Source organism: Aythya marila (genome assembly GCF_965140915.1).
Source record: "Aythya marila genome assembly, chromosome: 4".
NCBI classification, from domain to species: Eukaryota; Metazoa; Chordata; class Aves; order Anseriformes; family Anatidae; genus Aythya; species Aythya marila.
The window spans coordinates 68,229,653-68,250,680 of NC_139045.1; the positions used below are offsets into that span (position 1 = coordinate 68,229,653).

The 21,028-nt window shown below is 47.8% G+C and overlaps 1 protein-coding gene across 4 annotated transcripts in view; it reads left to right on the top strand.

The window, feature by feature from the left end:
• The window catches only part of MXD4 (MAX dimerization protein 4), a 35,507-nt gene that overhangs the window by 3,662 nt on the left and 10,817 nt on the right, over positions 1–21,028 (top strand). For all 4 annotated transcript variants that reach the window (XR_014317399.1, XR_014317400.1, XM_082759287.1 and 1 more), the window contains exon 3: positions 4,557–4,586. Coding sequence is in view for 2 of the 4 variants with exons in the window: in XM_082759287.1 (XP_082615413.1) it covers positions 4,557–4,586 (30 nt within the window). In the remaining 2 variants the exon portion in view is untranslated. The remainder of the gene's footprint in view (positions 1–4,556; positions 4,587–21,028) is intronic.

Below are 21,028 nucleotides of genomic sequence, written 5' to 3' on the forward strand. Positions count from 1 at the left end.
AATAACTCTTGTTAACGTCTGGCTGGAATTAAAGAAAAGGCATAAAACAAACAGCTGAGTTTCGCGGGGTTGTGCCGTGGAAACGGTGTTAGCATTTAGCAAGCCCAAATGTTTGAGTGCTGATAGAAAAGAAGAGATAGAGGGAAGAAGAGAGGATTTGAAGTGATCTCCCTGTGGGCAGCACCCTTCGTGGCCGTGCCAGAGCACATGGAGGATCCGGAGGGCTCGGTGCTTGCTGCTTGGACCCTTTGCAGCCCTGGGCCGGGAGGATTTCCACCACCAAACCCCTACAGGCTGGGCGCCAGCCCCCGAGCGTCCCTGCCGTGAAAGGGTCAGAAAGAAGGTAAAACGAAAAGCGAAATTGTGGCGTTAGATGCCAGTCTACTGAGGTCACGGGTAAATTGACTTGCAGAGAAAGGAATTGGACGTCAGCGGCGCTCGGCGTGTTAATTGAGGAGCTGCTGTAGGGAAGGAAAGCAAAATAAGCGCCCGTTTATAAATATATCTCCCGGATCTATCAAAATCGGTGTTTTCGTTGGAGTGTTACATAAATAGACCCGTACTCGGTGCCGTGCTCTGGTGAAGGGTTATGGGCAAAAGAGGATGAAAGCTGCGTTTGGTTTTTCAAACGAAAACAGAGCTTCGTGTCCGAATTCCTCTGTTAGTGTTGGCTCGCGGCGAGAGGCAGCCCGTGCCCCGCAGAGCAAGCCCCCTGCTCCCTGCAGATGTTATTCCATGCCCACGCAAAGCAGCTGAGGGACCAGAGCCTGATCTTCTTTTTTTATTATTATTTTGTGGAAGGCTGAGAATAAAACACCGTGAGCCAGGCTGTGGAGATGACTTCTCTGCTTTTTTTTTTTTTTTTCTTTGCCTGGCTTTCTGAATGGGACGGGTCCCCCTGGGTCTGCTTCCCTGAAACCCTCGGCAGAGGGGCAGCAACCTGCACCACCGAGTTTGTTTTTAAAACTGCTGCATTTTAGTCCTGATACGTGAAATCTCACCAACTGCTCTGTCACCGCCGAGGACTCGCAACCTTCAAGTAATCGAGGGAGGAAAAAAAAATCATTGATGTTTGGGAAGTGCCTCTGAGCTCGCTGCTGCGAGCATGTGGCAGCGCCAGCTTGCATCGGGAGCCAGAGCCGTGCACGAGGAGCGTGCCGCGTGTGCTGTGAGGAGAATGCAGGAGCCATTTCTGGTGGATTAATCCCGTAGCGGTGAGCGGTGCACCCGGATGAAACCGAATGGAAAAACACCCCGGGAGCAGCTTGCGGAGGCGGGCCGCCTGCGTGTGCTTCGGTCTTACGCTCCTCCTGGCCCCACGTGCTGCAGGCCCTGGTATTTTGGTGTGCGTCCCATGGCAGGTCATGGGTGAGGACAAGGAATGCCCTGGAAGCAGATCAGGATCCGTCCAGGGAAGAGCTGTGTGGAGGTGGCATCCAGGACAGCGGTGAGATGATGAGGTTCATGAGCTGTGTGCTCACACCACGGCACATCAGGAGTGGGAATTGGATACAGAAGCTTAACATGCAGCATCCCATACAACTTCTTTCTCTGTCCTTGCTTCCTTGGCCTGGCCGGCAGGTGAAATGCAGGCAGAGCAGTTCTTACACCGCCTGTTGCTCTCGCAGTCCTGCGAGTGCTGCCTGAGGTGGGGTTGTGTCCTCCGCCGCCGCCGGGTTGCGTGACTTTGTGCTGCCCTCTGCACGGGGCTTGTGCGGTGCCTGCCCAGCCCTGCCTCTACCTGAAAGCCCCGGTGCACGCAGGATTTTTTTTTTGCCTGCATTTTTGGCACAGCAGTGGCTGGCTCTGCTTGCCCTAGTGCTGCAGGAGGCTTTGGGAACTGGGAGCGTCTCGGTGACCTGCAGCCTGGCATGGGTTCGGGGAGGAAGGCTGCGGAGGGGAGCGGGGCTCTGAAACCAAGCTGGGGAAGCACTCCTGGTGCAGCATCTTGCAGAAACAAAACAGGAATTTACTTGGTTCTTCCCCCTTTTTCCAAGCCTTCGTTTGACAGTTTATTCTCCAAGGGAACACAACTGCTGCTTCCTAGCTGGTTACTGCTTGGCGTGTGCTGCACGGGTGCTGGGGGTGCCCCGGGTCAGCAGTGCCATCGCTGCAAATCAGCAGCATAGCAATGAGCAGTGCCACTCCTGCTCTCTTGCTGAATCCTTTTTGTTTATGATTTTTTTACATTTTGTTCCCTTTTTTTAGCTGAATTCTTTCACTGACACCTCTCAGGTACCGGTGCTACCCCAGCTCCCCAGGATCTTGGTTGGAGAACCCAATGTAATGGACTTAACCTGAACACCAAGAGTCTTTCTGCTCTTGCAGCTACTTCTGAGGAGTTCTGCAGACCGTTTATCCAAAAAATGCAGTCACAGACCTGTTTCCTCTATATAGATATGTATTTATATATCTTAGTCTTGGCCCACTCCCTATTACCAAAATAGTAAGGCTCCATTTTGAAATCGAGGCAGTGCTCACCTGCAGACCAGTGCTCACTTCCTTTTCCCTCACTTCAGGTAGCATTAAAAGGAGATGGATATTCTCCTGATATGCAGAAGAAAGAGGAAGTACGTGGTATTTTGGTGTTCATCTCTCCCCCAGCCCCCTCCCAAAGCAACCAACCACACTATTGTGCTTTCTAATTAATTGTTGGAGCCGACCTGTCAGGTTGCAGGGCATTCAGCCTGCTCTGTAGCTGCAGCAGCTGTCAGGTAAATGTCAGCGTGCTCAGTTTTGGTTCCGGGGCTGGGCCCGAGAGCCAGCATGTTAATCAGCCAGCGTGTTAATCAGCTGGTGCTCAGCCTCCCGGCGCTACCTGCAGCGTGCAGCTGGTGCCTGTGCTTGCACACTGCTTCGTAGCCCCTTGTTTGTGCCTGGTGCAAGGAGGGAGTGCATCTGGCTTCAGGAGAGAGTGCTTCTCCTGCTGGTGTCACCAAAGTCAGGTGTGATCAGGGGATCGGGCTTGGCTGTGGAGAGCTCGTGTGTAATCCTCAAAAAGTGAGGGAGGTCCCTCCATGAAGACCATTTTAGGTTTGCCTACGTTTTGCCTCTCTTTGGGAGTCCCCTGTGAACATCACCTGCGTGGCTTTGTGTTTGGGGGCAGCGGTTCCAGACTGAACCTGTGTTTTCTGTGGTGTTTTTGCTGGTTTGGCACAGCGGCGTTCACTTGTTGTGGAGCAGAAGTTTGATCTATCTCAGGGGACGTAGGAGTGGAAAATAAAAACAGCACCCCTTATTGTGGTCGTATGGCAAAGACAGTAAACTGCAATAAACCTGGTTCACCTTCACCTGTCGGTGCAGCGCAGAACATCTTGAAACCTCTTTCAGCCTGGCCACATCGCTCAGCACCACTTGCCTGGCACTGGAGGAACACGAGTGTTACCTGGCCGTGGCTCACCTGATGCAGCAGGTTAAAAAATAACTCCCAGGCTACTCAGAAAATGACACCAGGTAATGGTTGACCTAGTTGATGTCTTAGCAACAACGCCGGGATGCTTTCCAGCAAAAGCAGATTAGCATCAGTGCTGAACCTTGGACACGTTTGAGTTCTGTTTCACCTGCGGAGGGGCCGTCCACTTAATTCATTGCGGGATGTGGCGCTGTGCTGGGCTTGTTTGGTGGTTACTCCTTCACGTGAGCTCTCCTTGCTTTGTTCCTCTTGCTCGTAGAGCATCGAGGTTTGCTGCGGCAGCCGCGTGCGTGCAGGGGGAGGCAGAGCAGCCTGTGGCTGAGCAGGAGGGATTTCACAGGAGGGATTTCACACCCTGCGGGTAAGAACGGACTGAGTGCCTGCACCCCGGGCCTCAGCACGACCACCTCTGTCAGCACATAACGCCTGGGGCAGGCAGGGGGTCATGGCACGATGTAGGAGAGCTGCCTTGCCGTGTCTTCAGATCCTTATGTACTGGAAGTGGAGTTAGCTGGACGAAAGTAACGGGCTGGGGAGCTCAAATCTTGAATCCTGGTAGCCTGGAAGAGAATTGTGTGCTGAGGTTGTCAGCTCAGAGACTGTGATTTTTCTTCTGTTTGTAGGCTCGGAAGAATTGAGAGGATTCCTCTGTGTTGTCATAAAGATGTCAGCAGCAACGGCAGTGGTTCTGTGCTGATTTTTCTCTCTGCTTCTCCTTGGGCTTGGAAGCCAGCTTTCTGGGGGCTTCTTCCTCTTACCCATTGCCAGTTAGATCTTCTAACGCTTTCTGCCCCCTCATAATCTTTCTTTGCAGATAAAGATCTTGTGGGCTGTTTTTATTACTAACCTGATCTTTTTTTTTTGTGTCCAACTCAGTCTCTGAATCTATTGAAAACTTTATGTATGCAAATTCATTATAATTCCCCACAAACCCACGGTTTACTCATGGAAATGAAGGTGGTACCTTGAAGTATCTAAGGGCTGTAAAAGTGAGCCAATTTCACAGCAGAGCTGTTTCATAACACCTATAAGGATAGATTTTAGAGCTCTTCTGCAGCATTTGCAGGCGTTGGCTTCTTAATCTTCTGAAGTCTTGGTATTTATCCTGTTCTCTAATATCTCTTTTCTTTTTTTTTTTTAATAGGTCATCACACAACGAACTAGAAAAACATAGGTAAGTCTTGAGAATAAAGCAAATTAAAAGATGTATGGCTGACGTGAGAATGGCTGTGCTTAATTAAGAGTATCTGGCAATTATTCATTCTGCACCAAATCACTTAAGTGCTGTTTTTTTTTTGTCAACTGAAATCTAATGGGTATAATGTTGCTTTGTTTTTTATTATGTTAAGTATGCTATTTTTTAAACGCCCCTGATAATTAGTTTTTGGCTAATTAATGCTGTGAGTGGTTAACTGTACTGCTCCTGGTAACGAACTCGACTGCAGCGCCTGTTTCCTAGAGGTGTGCTGTGATGGAGGCAGGTGATTTTCAGGGAACAGCGTGCCACAACGGATTATTTGGTGTACTTCAGGCGTACTTAGCAAACAGTTAGCTTCAGCCTTGTGATTTGTATTGCACATTGGTACCTCCAGAGACATTTTTCCCCTTGGTCTGCTTCCCTGCTGGTGCAGGTCATGGCCAGAGCTGCCCCTGGTGCAGGGTGCTCGGTGCTGTGCGGACGTTTTAGTCCTTAAGATGTGAATTTTAGAGGCCCCGTGTCTGCAGGCTTTCAGGGACTGTTTCAATGTCTGCTGGATCTTGTCAGGGTTTGTCTGCAGGTGGGGTTTAGCTGTAGGAAACCTCCTGGGATGCACTGCCCTGAGGATGCAGCATGCTGAAGGTGCCCGTCCTCGTGCTGGCACTCATCAAGGCAGCAGGACAAGCTGTCTTTTTGGGTCATTTTTGTCCTTTTTTCGCTAGCTTGTGGCATTTTGGGTTTCATGGATTCATGGATCCAACGAAGGCAGGGCTGTGTGAGCACAGATGACTTGAAGCCATCCGCCTGCTTCTGAACGTGCAGAAAGTGGTTGTTGGTTGCTTTGGTGCCACAACAAGCCCAAACTCACTGGGGCTTTTCGTGTTTTGTTTTGTTTTTGTTTTTTTTAAAGTCTGTTCTGTGGCCACAGTTACGTAGCAGCTCGGCCAGCACTTCCCTTGCATGCCGACATGCTTTCCTGTAGTTTAATTGTAATATGAGTAAACTGCAGCCCTGCCTCACGGCCACGTGGTCAGCTGGAGATGAGAGGAACTGCTTGCAGATGCAGGCCTGGGCTGCAGAATGCAGTGCCGTGGCCACGGCAGGGAAAATCAGCTGACAGATCCCTCCAGAAAACAACTCCGTGCTAAATTCTGCCCTTCCCTAATGGCTTATTTTTTCTTTTATTAAAAAAAAAAAATAATAATAATATTTTGCCCCAGCTGTGCTTCTTTCTCCCTGTCTTTATTTTTTTTCCATCCTCTTTCCAGATATTCTCTTCTATTTCTTCCATTCCTTCTGCTCTGTCATTCCTGTCAGCATCCAACCTGCATATTCCTTCTTTTTGCTCCCAGACATGTTTATAACCTGAGCACGGAGCTGCCTCTTCTTCCCTCTGCTCTGCCTTGGTGTGTTTAAGCAGCACAGTACGGCGGGTGCAGCAGATGCAGGGACAGAAGTGGGATCCATCCATTGTCCAATTTCTGTTCTTGCTTTCAGTTCTGTGTTGTACCTGTGCTGTGCAGTATTTGCTGTGCTACATTTTTTTTCTCTGCTGTCTCAAGGTCAAAATAGGTAGACTGCGAGGTGTGTCTTGGGACTGTACAACTAGAACTTGTAACTGCTGCTGCTTGCTGTACCTCCTGGAGTTAGGCTGTCCCTTTACACCAGATTTTATTCCTGGGTGTGAACTTGGGAAACAGTGCAGGTGCCTTGGATGTACAAAAAAAAAAGATGTTTACCAAAGCAGATGAAGTGTGCACGGTTCTAGTTACCCAACATATTGGTGTGAAGGACTCCTGTAACTTTTTTCCTCTACCAGCCCTCTCCTCCAGCTGATTTACGAGCTGATAATACCGATCATACTGTTCTTCACTCCACTTTACCAAAACTACACGAAACCCCACCAAGCATCTTGTAAAGCTTAATGACTCGCAGCCATCGCCGGTCCCTGCAGCAGCTGCTCCTTGAAGCAGCCTCGTCCCCTGCCGCAGCCCTGCCCTGCCAGCTGTGGAGCACTGCCTGTTGATTTTGGAGGTGGATCCCTCCAGCCCCAGCGCCTTTGAGTCAGCCCAGCCGCGATGCTCCCGGCCCAGGCACGCCTGGGTCTCTCCCAGAAGCTCGACGGGGAGGAGGTGGCTGCTCACGTCCTCCTCCTGGCCCTGGCCCTCACGTAGGATGTGAGCCAGAGGGCAGGGAAATGGTTTTTATTTTATAGGGCCCTTGTTTCCTGGATGAGGGTAGCCAGAGCTGGCACTAACTGGAGCGCCTCATAGCATCTACGGGTACATGATGTGAAGTGTTTATCAGCAGTTCATGCATAAAACTCCTTTCTCTCTGATTTTAGCCTCAAGATGATACCCTGCTCACACCTTGGATGTGCTCTGTTATAGCGACACTCCCTAAGGACCCGTCCATCTGATGGCAGTCCTGGTTGTGGGTCAGGTTTGCATCTCAGAGCTGCGAAACAGGAACCCACCCTAAGGAAAAAGTAGGGAGGAAAGAAATCTGTCCAAAGGACAGGTGGTGTTCTAGGAGATATTTTAATAATTGAAGGGATGTCAGTCAGAATGGCACTCAAATTTAAGCAGTTTCTAATGGTACAACAGATAATATATATGTATTTTTATTGTTCCTAGCCCACGCATTGTATCAGTAAGCTTTCAGTGAGCGATGTAAATAGCAAGTGCATCGGTAATCATGACTTTCTGCAAGGATATTTTCCAGTCAGTCAAACCTGACAGCTATACAGAGGAATTCAGCTTTCCCAGTACAAAAACAAGAACCCCTGGGGGACCGGAGCATCTTAAAAAGACACGGTGTAATCTTGTTTCTTTGCATTAATTGAAACCAAGTCTTGAAAAAGCGAGGTATGGCCCTCTTGAGATTGCACTGAGATTTACCACGGCATGAAGGCAGTGAGTCATTTGCCCTCTGCTCTTCGTGTTGGACTTGTCCCTGCAGCTCGTGCAGGACTGCAGGAGGAAGTGTTGCTTCTCTGCGTCCGTGCTTGTCTGAAGCAGGGGAGCCCTGAACAGGAGCACCAGGGCTGACACTTGGGGCATCGGACAAAGCAATTCCACTCCTCTCACCTGGCTGCGAGGAGCTATGTGCGGTCAAGATCTTGCCCTGTCGATGGCAAAGCCTTTGAAAATAGCTCATGAAACTGGATGGTATTAAAGCACAGCTCTTAATAGTTAGTGAGGAAATGAACAAAAAGCATCTGCTGTAGCGTTCCTCGAAATGGGCAGGCCACGTGTTGCTGTCCCCAGGCTGGCAACTTGTTTGGCTGGTGAACGTGGTGAGGCTGGATCTGGAGGGACAGTTATCTCCTGCCTCTGCCAAGCTGATTTTATTATTCTCGGTGAGTTTTGGTCAGTTTTTCTTCAAGAAGGGGGGAAGGGGCAGATCACAAGGAGTAGAAATCATCCTGTGTACATTCCTGAAGACAGCAAATGGACATGGCGGTGCCCAGCGCTGCAGCATCTTCACAGCAAGCACCTTCTAGCAGAAGAAAACAAACCTTCCTTTTCCAAAATGGGTAATACAGCCCCACATATACAGTTTTTTATATACAGCTTTATGGTGCTGATCGGAGGGAGAGTCAAAGTGTGTTCCCATGTGTGCAGAAGGTAATGTCCTGAGCTCTGTGTAGTGCTTTGGGCAGGCCTTAAACCCAAAATCTTGCCTGGCAAACGTTGTTACATTGCACCATTGTGTGTATGAAGCAGGCACCTGTATATAAATACAGGGTTTGATTAAATATATCTGTATTTTGATGGAAGCATTATGACGCGCAGCATTAGCTGATAAATCAGAGCAGGTGCCTCCGAAGTTAAATTCTTATAGATCATCGGTTCTCATGAAAGAAGCGTGGATGAGCTTGCCAGGAGCACAATTACATTCATGATTACATCACATTAATTTCCCCCATCAGGGTTATTTTGAGTTTGGAGAGTGTATAGATGATGGTCTCAAAGTTCTGTCTGGTTCCTCGTGCTACCGAGTGGCAGGGTTAATAAGAAGCGTGCAGCCACCAGTTGCTGATAAATTTGGAGGTTTTGAAGCAGAACTGAAAGATCACTGAAATAATAGTGCAGCAAAACAATACTTGGTGTTTATTTTTATTATGAGCTGCCTTTTCCAAATCGCAAATTGCCATCACAGGTTGTACCGTTGTGCAGCACAAAGACATAACTGCATCAATCCATCCCAGTGGAAGGTTACGGAGCAGCCGCTGGCTCAGGAAATCCCCAGGTGCCCGCTGGAGGCTGAGGACGTGAGGCTGCTCCCCCAGAAGGATCACCTGCTGTGTGTCCTGCTGCTGGGCTGCCATCGTGAGCTTAATCCAGCCCTGCTGCTGGTGGTCCTGCTGCCTCCTGACGTGGCAGGGAAGGCAGAAGTTGGCTTTTTCAGCCAGTTGCCTGTCACAGGCATGCCCTGATGCCAGCTCAGGGAGGGTGGGATCGCCTCTGTGAGCGACAGGCTTAATTTGCAGCACAGAACAACACACTGCTCTCCTCTGTCAGTTTAATGCTTCTCCTTGACATCCAGTTTTGGCTGCTGTTGCCCAGAGATTGCTGAACTGGATGGGTCTTGCTGACCTGGTACAGAAATCATTGTTGTAATCGGTCTATAAACAGCTGCCATCGCTAGGATGAGTGCAGATTATACCCAAACCATCCTGATCCGTGGCTGCTACACTAGTTTGGGGAACCACCTGGTCTTACTAGCAGAACTTAACCTCCATGTTGTTAATTTCCCATCAAGCAAAGGACTTTATACGCCATCTAGTTGGTGAAAAGAGGTTTTCAGATGAATTGCAATAAAGATACATTTGCAGGTAATGTCGTAAGAGGCTGAATTGCCTTTGGGAGCAGGCAGGCACCACTGTTCAGGTAGCTGCTCGCCTCCTGGCTGCTTCTGCCTCCTGGAGGATCCCATTTGCAGCCATCAGGTGAATGAATGGTGTTGCCACAGCCAGCTCAAACCCTTTTTGCCTGAACTTTCAGGCTTCCAGCTGAGGAGCAAAGCATGTGATGGGGTTTGTGTCTTTAAGTTGCTGTATTTTTTTTTTTTTCCGGAGCTTGTTTAGCAAAGTCTTTAAAGAACCGGACCCACGGAACTAAAAAAAATTAATTCTGTGGTTTTGTTGAGTTGTTCTGATGGAATCAGAAGGTTCAGAGCTTTGTCCTGTGGTGCTGCTCTTCCCTCACCTTTTCCCCATCTCTCGCTGTTCAGCAGATGTCAGGACCTGTGACTCGCCCCACACAACGTGCTGCAATAGCTATTGTAAATGCCTGTGCTCTGAAGTATTGTCTTTTCAGGGCCCACAGCAACGTGACATGGGTTACATGCTCCCAACAAAAGAGCTTTCCCACGTATGCTGCCCTTCTGGAAGGGAGGAGTGCATTAAGCCGATGGAGCTTGGAAATCTGGCTGCTAAGGAAGTTATATTCCAGGTGTCTGACATGCACGCGTCCTCATGCTTTGGACAAAGCTTTTGTTCAGCGATGAAAAACTGACTAAAGTGCTCTCTTGACTAAATTGTCCTGTCCTTTTTCCTGCTGAAGTCGGCTCTGAGCTGCAGGCCCTACGTACGGGCTCGGGCTGCAGAATGCCACGTGCTTCCTGGCCAGACAAACAGCGAGCAGAAGGCAGATGGGCGAGCAACCAAGTGCACGCGTTTTTTCCACTTGCGTTTGTTCATCCCTCGCTCTCCAAACATGAGCCCGTTGTGCGTCTGCCTCTAATGGACTGTGTGCGAGGTGCTTTACGTCCTTGGCATCTGCTAAGTGACAGGACCAGTCCCTATCCACCACGGTATAGGGGTGGCTCTTGCAGAAACCAGAGCGATGGGCCAGGCTTCCAGGTGCTTTCAGGACTGTACAGACAGCAGCGAGGTGCTTGCACCCTGTGAAGAGGGGGAGAGGTGCCTGCTGGCGGCTGCTCTGTTAACTGGAGGAGATTTGCTGAATCAGATATGGAAAAAAAAAAAAAAGTTTTTTCCTTTTAAGCTCACTTAGCCACAGCTGAGCAAGTAAACTGCAGCTTGATTTATTTATTTATTTGCTTAAGGTATTCAGGCAGCTAATGGGCTTTAAGAAGCTGGCCTCTGCAGCTAGCCCTGCATAACACGATGGGAATCCTCGACTGAATTCCAACCAGTCCTGTACTGGGAATAACGTGGCCTGGTCCCAAATTCAGACGGTGCCTTCTGAATGGAACAACACATGCTTTCCCCTTACACCTTGTTCTGCATTCCCTCCTCGCTCTGTGCCAGCGTAGCAGTCCGTGGCTTCGATGCACTGCCTGGAATTCCCTCAGGTCTATTAATTCCCACTCTATTTTTTCCTCGGTGCACGTGGTGGGGTAGCGTAAGGCAGGCTGTTGGCCCAATTCTGTGCTCAGCTCAGGGGGTTCAGCAGGAGCTGTGTGTGCCTGCACCTGAACCTGGCCAGACCCCACAATTTTGGACGGCTGCAGAGCCTGCAGATATGGTTCTGGAAGCTCCAAGCATGAACATTTTAGCCAGTGGGTCATGAGCATAAAAAAGCATAATGCTCTTCCTTCACAGCAGCTGAGTTTGGGCCTTTTTTTTGAAAAACAAACAAACAAAACCACCAAAAGCCGCCCCCCCCCGCCTGATCCAGACTTTCCTTGTCCTAAAAAGTGCAGTCCACAAGAGCGGGTAAGATTTTCCTTTTTTCGTCTCTTCAGGCCCTTCCTATTTTTGGAAGGAGAGGTTGTTTTGGGATTTGGTGGAGCCGTGTGTGTGTCCCGCGGGAGCCGAGCGGAGTGGCAGGACTCGCCAAAGGTTGCGAGTGGCTAGCACGTCCCTTCAAGCCTCGTTTATGTTACCCAATTGCTTTTTCTGCTCAAATTAGCATAACTAATTACGTAGCGTGAGGAGATTGACACAGCTGATACAGGAGAGGTGTGGGTTTGGATGTACATGAGGTCATCTGTTGCAATGTTCCTAACTTTAATAACTTGTCACGGGCTGCGTGCCCTACATTAGGAAAACCTGTACTAGGCTTTACCTTCATAGCAGGAATGCAGAAGATTTGGGAGACAGAGACTGCCTCTGAACGTACCAAAATGCCTCTAAAAGCCTGGAGAAGCACTTGTGAGTCCTGTCCTCCCAACAGGCAGCCTGGGATTAATGCCTAACGAATCTATCTGCCTTTGTTCCGTGGCTGTTTCCATTTAGGTACCTAAATGAAGATACAAGCTGCTAAATAAGGGCCTGCCTGGCATGTGGTCGCTGTCAGAACTCAGCAGCTGCTATTAAAGTCGGGAGCCCCGTCAGCGTTTGCACAGACCCTGTCGTAGGTACCAGGTTAGCTGGTGTTTACCAAACACGAAGGTGGCAAACCCTGTAATTCCCCCGAGAAAGCTGACCCAATCCCGATAGGTGAGCGCTGTCGTGTTGGCTGCTGAAATAAACACGGCATGGGTGGAGCAAATAATTCCTCATAGGGAAATTCGGGAGCTGGTTGTGTACGTTTGGCTAGAAGCAGTTATTGGCTTTAGGTGCTCACAGGTATTTGAAACAGGCTGTCAGATGCCTCGGTTCCCAGTGCCTGGATTTACATAGCCCTGTGGCAAGTGGGTCCAAACTTCAGGTTTTTCCTTTCACTGCCAGATGACTTCAGAACACCAGGCTGAAGAAATCGAGGCTGAATTTTGTGAGGAAGGCAGAAGAAGAAGGGAAGGGGCAGAGCTTTGGAGAGCCGTGCCATACCTTGCCGTCTCAAAATGGATTGCTTTCATATTCTGCTCAACTGTCCCCTGTCTGGCACGGAGACAATCAGCTCTGTGCTGCTCAATGGAAGAGGAAATAGAACGGAAATTATATTATAAACAAGGCCCTATCTGTGCTGTGGCCAGCTAAAGCTAACCTCTGAGGCAGGGCTGTCAGATGGCTGCAACCCTCCACTGTCCCGTGGCACCCTTTTGGGCCACTGTTTTGGGGGAAAAACACCGTGGAAGTGTTGCTGAGCTTCTAGTTCATTTAGTCCTGGAGCAGACCATGTTTAATTACAGCCGGCGTACTTAATTCTTCCCTGAAATTTGTTTATATATGCATCTACACTCTCTTTTCTACCCACCTCTAATTACAAGGTGTCAGTGACAGGGTTGGAGACGTGCAGCGAGATGTTTGGGGATGTTTGTTGTTATTTACTTCAGGGTGACTTCTTTTCTTCTTTTCCTTTGGTGTTTTCACTTGGGGCTTGAGCCCGTCCTGGGCTGGCTGGAACAGGCACCCCGCTGTCTCCGGCAGGGACAGGAAGGCCCCCCAGCTTCCTCGCTGGAGGACATCTCGGATACCTACAGCACTAAAGACAGCAGTACCCACCGGCTCCTTCCCCTCAAAGCAAATTCTCTTTGCTCCTTCATGCGCAAGCATCCGCCATTTGCTACTCTAAGATGGCCGCGAGGCTTTGGTGGAGGCAGGTGCTGAGGAAGTATCAGCACAAGCAAAAACAGAAGTAAGAAACGCACTGCACACCCATTTCTGATGCTTAATTCGCTGAATTTCCCAGTCAGACTTAACGCTTCCTACCTCTGAGAAGGATAAAGTGATCGTCCGGGTGCCTAAATGGAGATACGGTCGCCTTAACTCTAAATAGGCTTTAAAAAAGCTGTTTGGTTGTTGTTCCTTGTGGTGCCTCATGCCTTCGATGCCAGGTGGGTTCCTGTGGCATTTCTCAGGCTAGAGACGGCCCTTAGGGTCACATCGGTCCCTTGGTGTTTCCTTTTCGGTTGGACACACGGATATAACAGGCAGTAAAATGGCAACCACGGGTATCCAGCCTTCCTGATGCTGGGGCATCACTCTGACTTCAGGCAGGCAGAGGCCATCCCGTCACAGCCCACTGCCATCCAAAGGCCTCGCGCTCAGCGTGTGAAGGCAGTCTGTGTTTTTAATTTAGCTAAAATAATTCAGCCCGCCTTGCCTCTCCTTTAATTTGGCATCATACAGTGGTGTTAAAAAAAAATAAAATAATAATTCTTGAACATATTTGACATGTATAAAATAACTAGGTCTTTAGGGAGGCTTAAAATGAGGCAGCAGGAGCTTGCTGGGCCTCGCTCTGTGCTCTTCTTGCTCAGTGCTGAGCTAAAGCTCAACTTTTCTCGGCTTCTCTAAGCATTGTCGTCCCCCCACCCCCGCTTTTTTTTTTTTTTTTTTTTTTTTGAAGATCCTTCCTGTTGGCAACTGTCCTGAGACACGATGTTCTTGCTTAGCATTTTGATGTGGGGAAACAGTCTGATAATTAAAGCCGGTTTGAAGCCATGGGCTGATTTGTAAGCAGTGACTTGCGCTGGGGTGTTGTCGGCGGGTGGCCGCGTAGCTCGTGTGTGGTGCCACACTGCACCTTGAGCCTTCATCCTCGGGAGGGATGTACGTGCTCCCAGAGCTGCTGGGGGGGCATCTGTCCTCTTAAACCACCTTTTGGGGAGCTGTTGATTTGTGGAAAAACCAGTTGTCTTGTTGTCCTCCACTCGTGCAAACCCCTGGTGATGACAGAGTCTTTCCTTATTTCAGTAAGCTCACTTCTCTTCAACCCGTGCCCTGCAGTCCTCAACAAATTCCTGACAAGAGCTCTAGGAAAGGTACCAAAGGCATGCCTGCTGTAGGACTGCAAACCTGTGGCAGGAGGCTTGGATTTGTCGTGCAGGAGGGCATATGGTGTTCCCCTGATCACAGAGAGCAGGGCAGCATTGCCCCCGTGTGCAGGATGGAGTCGTGACCCACTCCTGGGGTTTCAGAGGGACAGTGTGTAAGTACGTGTGTGTCTTGTGTAACTTCAAGTGGGAATTAAAACCGCTTGATACCAGCGTGGTCTGATCTTGCAGCGACACTTTGCTTATCTCATTTGGTCTATCAGTGTTCTGAGGTAACAGACAAACTTCAGATCTGAAGTCTCCCCAGAGTGTAGCGTAAGAAACTTGAGTGCCAGTAAGACAGATGGATTTGAGAGGTCTAATTTAGGAGGACTACTAAGTTGCAATGTGTGCATCGTAATGTGTGAAACAAACAAGTGTAAGGCAGGCTGAAGGAAGTATTTAATAAGTTTAATGAAAACAAGGCTGATTATTTTTTTTGTAAGCTGTATTTTCGAGTATCTACAAATGCATTGCCATCACTCGTGCATTTCCCCACAAGGCACTGTTGGTTTCTGCCTGTATTACGCAGGTGTGGCAGATGTGATGCCAAGCCTGTTGTGCTATGTGATACCTCCTGCTACTGCTCACAGGCAGCTGGGAGGTAAAAGCTGAAAGACAACCAGCAGATACCAGGGCTGAAAACAGAAGACGTTAGAAACAGAAATTCCTTTTCCGTAGGTGTAAGAATTATTCACGCTTGTTTGACTTTGAAGGTTTAAAATAACAGAAAACTGTTGTCTGTAGATGAGCACAACCTTAAAGGCTACATTACTTGGTTAGAATATTTTTATTTTTTTTAAACTGAGGAAAAAAAATCCATACGAGGGTGAAAACTTACTGCAGATGATTTCATCGGTTACCGTAATTTCCGGTTTCTGTTGCCTCAGCTTCTTGCAAGGTCAGAGATTTTTATTGCCTCTGGTCAGAGGATGGGGGAATCCTTTACGTGTAGCTTTGAGGTGGTAACCATCCAGGGAAGGCAAATGGCAGCCAGCTGCCGTTGTTTGCTCGGGATGCTTCTGGGAATCCCTGTATAGCCTGTAAATTCCTGTTGAAGTTTTCCGAGAAGCACATCTCGAATTTCTGCATGTTTCTGTTACTTACCTCGGAGACCTGAGACAATGAAGGGCTGTTAAACCTTCCCTGGCTGCTGCTCAAAACGGAGCAGCTTACGACAGTGAGCTGAAGCCTGGGGAAAGTGGTGTGGAAGCCAAGCCTGACTGCAGGGAGGAGGAGCGCTGGAAAAACACGAGGAGAGGAGAGGAGAGGAGAGCGGTCAGATGTCAGTCCTGAGGCTGTGGTTCCCCCACAGCTAAAACTGGTACCAGTCCGAGCTGCTGGTGTCCCTTGCTCACACTGTGCTGCCGTGCACATGGTGTGAAGAAAGCAAGCTGTGTTTTCGTTTTGTCCTCTCGTGGGGTCGGTCTGCAGGCAGTTCGGGCGCTGGGGTGTGCGTGAGGTGGGATGGCGCCGGCAGGGCACGCAGCAGGGTCACGCCTCACGCGCCTCCATGGCGGCTCCTGCGCGCGTCACCGCGGCTGGGGGAGTGCTGGAGTGGGAGAAGATTGAGGAGTTGGGTGGTAACAGGGACTAAATGTACCGCAGGGCTTTTATTTCCTCTGCTGGCCAAAGTAAAGTGTGGCTCTGGGATGTTTCATGCTCTGCTGCTGCCGTGAGAGACGCTCCTGAGGGGCAGCCTGAGCCCAGGACACCCAGGGCCTCACAAGGGGCATGCTTGGCTGCTGAGGTGAGCATCGGTCCTGGTGCTTCAAGTCTCATTTCTGGCACCAGCTGGTGGACAAAAAGCAGTGGATGGGCCGCAGAGAAGGGGCTATGCTGGGGCCTGGTGAGGCAGAGGAGAGCTTTGGGGTGGGAGATGCCAGCCCCCAGCTGCTGAGGCTCAGGTTGGGCCTCACACCGCTGCTGCCCAGGTTGCTGCTTCACACAGATGTTCCAGCCCAAAGTAAGCCCCCCCAGGAGCTCCTGTTGTTTTTGCAACCTTGCTTCTGTCTTATGGGGGTACTCTGGCCTCCACAGCCCACCCTCCAGTGCAAGAGCACTGAAAGCTGCTTGTAGGTTTCCTGAGAGATGAAGAAATATCAGTGTCACCCTGTGCTCATACTGTAGGACAGGCAGCTGCTTTACCCAGCAGGAAGCTTCTCAAGGGTCAGGGAAAGGAGGAAGAAGAGAAGAGGACAATATAAGGCACCAAGATTTCCTCCTCTCCGTCAGCAGTCAGGAGCCTCCCAGTATAAACCAGTATCCACCTGTCCCCAGCTAGCTTTCTGCATGCTGCTTAGCAGGCCAAATATTTATACCTTTACGGTATTGCAGATACTTCCTTTAAATTACACTTGCTAAAAGATATAGGAATAGGTCTGGTACATGCATATATTCTAAAATGTGAACAATCTGCAGCTTTTGGAAGGTAAAAACAAACAAACAAACAAAAACAGTTAAAAGTGTGGGGTCCTGGCTCAGCAAGTGGGCCAAAGCGACACTAAGTGAAAGTAAATAAAGGCAGTATGAATGCTTCAGAGTGATAAAGTGCAGAAAACATGGAAATGGTAAACTTTGTCGGGGCAGCAGATATTTTCTTCTGTCCCCTGTAGTGCAAGAGTTAGCACCATCACCACCCATTTCTAACCGGTATTCACATGAAAACTTGTGGATGACCAAGTTCATAGCAGCCATGGTTCTTTCAAAGGTAATGATTTTAAGATACGCTTGGAGCCATTGCCTTTGTAGGCAAGTGATGTCACATATTTGGGCACTTCAGAAGTACCTGAAGACCGACAGCTACCTGGCTGCTAGAGCCATTTGGCGAGTTCCAATGTAGAGAAATGGATGCATGAAAATATTTGGGACTCTGAAAATGCATGTAGAGTGTGAAACTCCTAGAAAATGCTGAAGTAAACACGGCTGGGTATTGCATTTAATCCACTAGCAATCTCTTCAATTAGGTACTCAGAGCTTTTTCCAGCTGTTTGTTTCCACAGTACCTTCCCGTGCTTCACTGTTGAATTTAGTTGTAGGGGCTTGTGTGAGGTATTGGATGTAGAGAAAAAAATACATATATTTGGAACAATCCTTCTATGAATCTTCACCTGCAGCACAAATTTTAGCATTTTCTTCTTAGTTCAAGAAAAGAAAAGTGCATCCATTACAGGCCGCTGATGTTTGGTTTATTTTTTCTTTGTATAATAAGAACCAAAGAAGTTTGCTGTAAGGGCACTACTGAATTTTCTGGTTTTGACTCGGAGGCACTGAGCTGTGAGCAAATATTTCACACATCTCGAAGCAATCAGAATGTCCAAGTGCGGCACACTGGGTGCCTTGCCATGGTACAGTGCTTTAATACTAAGAGGTTTTCTTTCCTTTTCACTAAAGTAAATTTGTTGAAGTAGCTTGTGCCGCTTGAATATGACCCTCTTTTGAAAAAAGGAATATATGTTTGAGGTATCCTTTGTAGAATAAAAATAAAAAAATAAAAAAAATATATTGAAAGTGTTTCTGATTGAAATAAATACGGAAAAGACTGGATTTCATTCTTCAGTGGAGGGTTGTTATCTTCCATTGTATTTGATCTTTTTCTGAAGATATTCAAAATGCTGTAAAGATCATTAATAAAGAGGTTTCTTTAGAGCATTTTTCTATGACTTTCTATTATTTATGATTGAAGTTTTAGTTATAATATCTCAAAATGTCTTCGTAAACATGTCTTCTAATTGGTACAGGATTATCTTTGGTAGCTTACAAAAAGTATTTCCATCTGTAAATACATCATTCCTGACACGTACTTCAGGAAAAGTATTAGCTTAAGGAGGAGTAAGGCAAGTGTGTGTGAATACTGACTTAGACTAAGCAGAGCATTTAATTACTCATGTGCCTACATTGTATGTATGGACACAATACCACGAATGTAGAAAACGACATGAGAACATTTCATTTACAGTACCATTAAAGCCATTTGCAGCCATATTCTGTCACTGCTCAAGTGGGATTGTGCATAAAATGCAAAGAACTGAAGCTCTGAAGAGATCCTGACTTCTTGTGGCAGAGTCCACTCTAAAGGAGTTGGCGCTGAGGTCGGTGTGCAGGCAGAATCCTCTCTGTTGTTTTACCTTCATGTCAGGTGAATTCTGACGTTGCACTGGGGAAGTTTTTAATGCTGGTCTCTATTTTTTTTTAAAAAACAAATAATGGTAAAGATATGAATAGTAATGCTGTCTTCATTCATCATGACCAATAAGAGTTGCGAAAGATCCTGATTTGCTGATTTTTTATGACTAAAACTTCACTGCTCCCCATACGCAGGTGCTGATCTTTCATAAATAAAACTGTGAAGAGTCTTCCTGTAGAAACGCAAGCATCTTACAACTGCAGTTAGCTCACTTCTGTATTTTATGCTGAATTTCATGTCTGGTAGGGAGATAAAACCACCATTCTTTAGGGAGAAAACACAACAGTTAGATTGTGGCAGGGGTCTCTGACCTTGAGCTGTGGGCTCAGCCCAGACCCTTTTGGTTCACAAAGTACCTGGAGAACATTTGACTCCAGAAGTGATTTTTTTGGTGCAGAGATTCCTCTCTTGACTGCATCCTAGGTACGTTATTAATCCAGATTACATAGTCATTATGCAACAATGAAAAATTTAGTAACTGCTCTATATTTAAACCTGTGTATATTAACTTCATTGCACAGCACCAGGACCAGGATAGGTGTAAATGTGGAAAAAAATGCAAAACACGAGAGGAAGAATTTGAAATGCTTCGGTAACGCTGTCCAGTTTGTAATAATATTGCTAATTCTAGATTCATTTCAAAATTTTTGCTCACATTACCTGTAATAGGTTTATGTTCTTTGAAGTGTGTGTGTGAGGAGGGTGCTTGGATTAAAAACTCTGGGGGCTTTACTTGTGAGGTAGGACAGAACTTACCCCGTGATAGGATCCGAGGCTGTCTGGCTTTTGGATTGAGATAATTGAGTACAGGAATGATGAATTTTTAATTTTTGCATTATTTCAAATGTAGCTTGTTCTCACTAGTACAGCTTTTAATGATTGGATTTTCAACGTCATTTGAATGTTTGATGTATTGTGCTCTTTTCTTTGCATAGCATCACCATGCACGTATATTTAGCAGTTGATTTGAGAGTATGACAACCTCCTGTACACACTGCTTAGCTTAGTGGACTAAATTTGGGAGATCTGAAATAGAGACACATGTTCAGCCATGCAAGCATTTTTAGCAGTGAAAACATCTTGCAGAAAGCACAGCTTGGGCCTTCTTGTGAGGCAAGCGTTGGTTCCTGCCCATGCATGCCTCAGTAGTACATGATGGTTGGGCTGTGGGTGTTGAAACAAAGTGGAGTGGACAGTTCTAGGACCTGCCATGGGACAGAAAACGTGGCTGATAGAGTTGGGCCTTCCCTTTTACAGCCAGCGTTGAGTCAACAAGAGAAGGAGTACGTGTGAGAGTCGCTCTTCTAGCCTGGGGAGGACGGGGACTGAGACCTCGAGGACACACCAGGTGGACATGTCAGGAATTTGACCTGTATCTGTTGAGATTTATGTTCTTCCCTGTGCTTGTTGAGAAATCACGGCTGAGCATTGCCATTTGGATGCTTCCTGCAAGTGATTCCGCACAGCTGTGACAGGATTTCTCATTGTCACAAGCATCTGTGGCCATTTAATTTTGCTTAGGCCTGGCTGAGGCATGCCATGCTGAGGAAAAAGCAACTTGTATGGGACATGCACTTGCCAAAGGAAAGCTTTGCCTTTCCAGTTGGCTTTGTGTAGATCGGTGGTTTAAATAACAGGCCCCAAATAGGGTCCCTGGATTTGTACCTGTATGGTTTAGGAAACATACCTTTGTTTCTTCGCTGCCATCAGGGAGCTGGGCAGCTGAATATACCTGCTTTTTGACTGTCTGTAGGCTGTTTCTGTCATTGTGTTGTGTAAAAAAACTGCAGAGCCCATGTGGAAAGACTACAGGTGGATCAGGTCGCTCCCCGAGCCTACAGCACTGTACTGGGTCGGATTGGCACGGTGTCAAGTGCATCATTTTTGTTAGCAGGGGCAATTTTCTGAGTCAAATACTGCATCTTCACAAGCAATCTGATTTGTGTGATCACTGAAATCTCCATCGGAGGGACCGGTGGTTTTGTCTAGGTGACTCTTGAAAAACCTCCGAGGACAGCAGTTCTGCAGCCTTTCTGGGCAACCTATGCTAGTTGTGCACCACCGCCCTCGTAAAAAATTTGTTTCTTAATGACCATCATGAAGCTCCCAATTCACAACCATTGCTTCTTATTACATTAATTGGCCTTACTGAGGAGGATTTTGTTCCCATTGCAACCACCCATCAAGTAGTTGTAGGAATTTCTTGGAATTGTTGCAGTTTTCCTGGAATTAAGATTATCCAGTGTGAACAATAGGCTTTTTTGTTTCGTTTTCCCCCCCTTTGCAGTGTAGTATTCCATTTCTTGCTGTCTTAAAATGTATTTGCACCCAGGATTTCCTACATATGGAGAAGTTTTTTTGACTATTACTTCACAGATGCATTTACTGCAATTTCGAAAATGGTTCGAGCCAAAGATCTTCATTTGCTTTTGTGTGGCAGCCTGTCTGGGAGATGCGGTGAGCGGAGCGGCCAGTGTTTCTCCTGGCTTTTCGTGGTCGAGCGCTGGAGTGGGGTCTCTGTGGGCTGCAGTGAGTGGTCTTCAGACAAACCTCTGGTGGA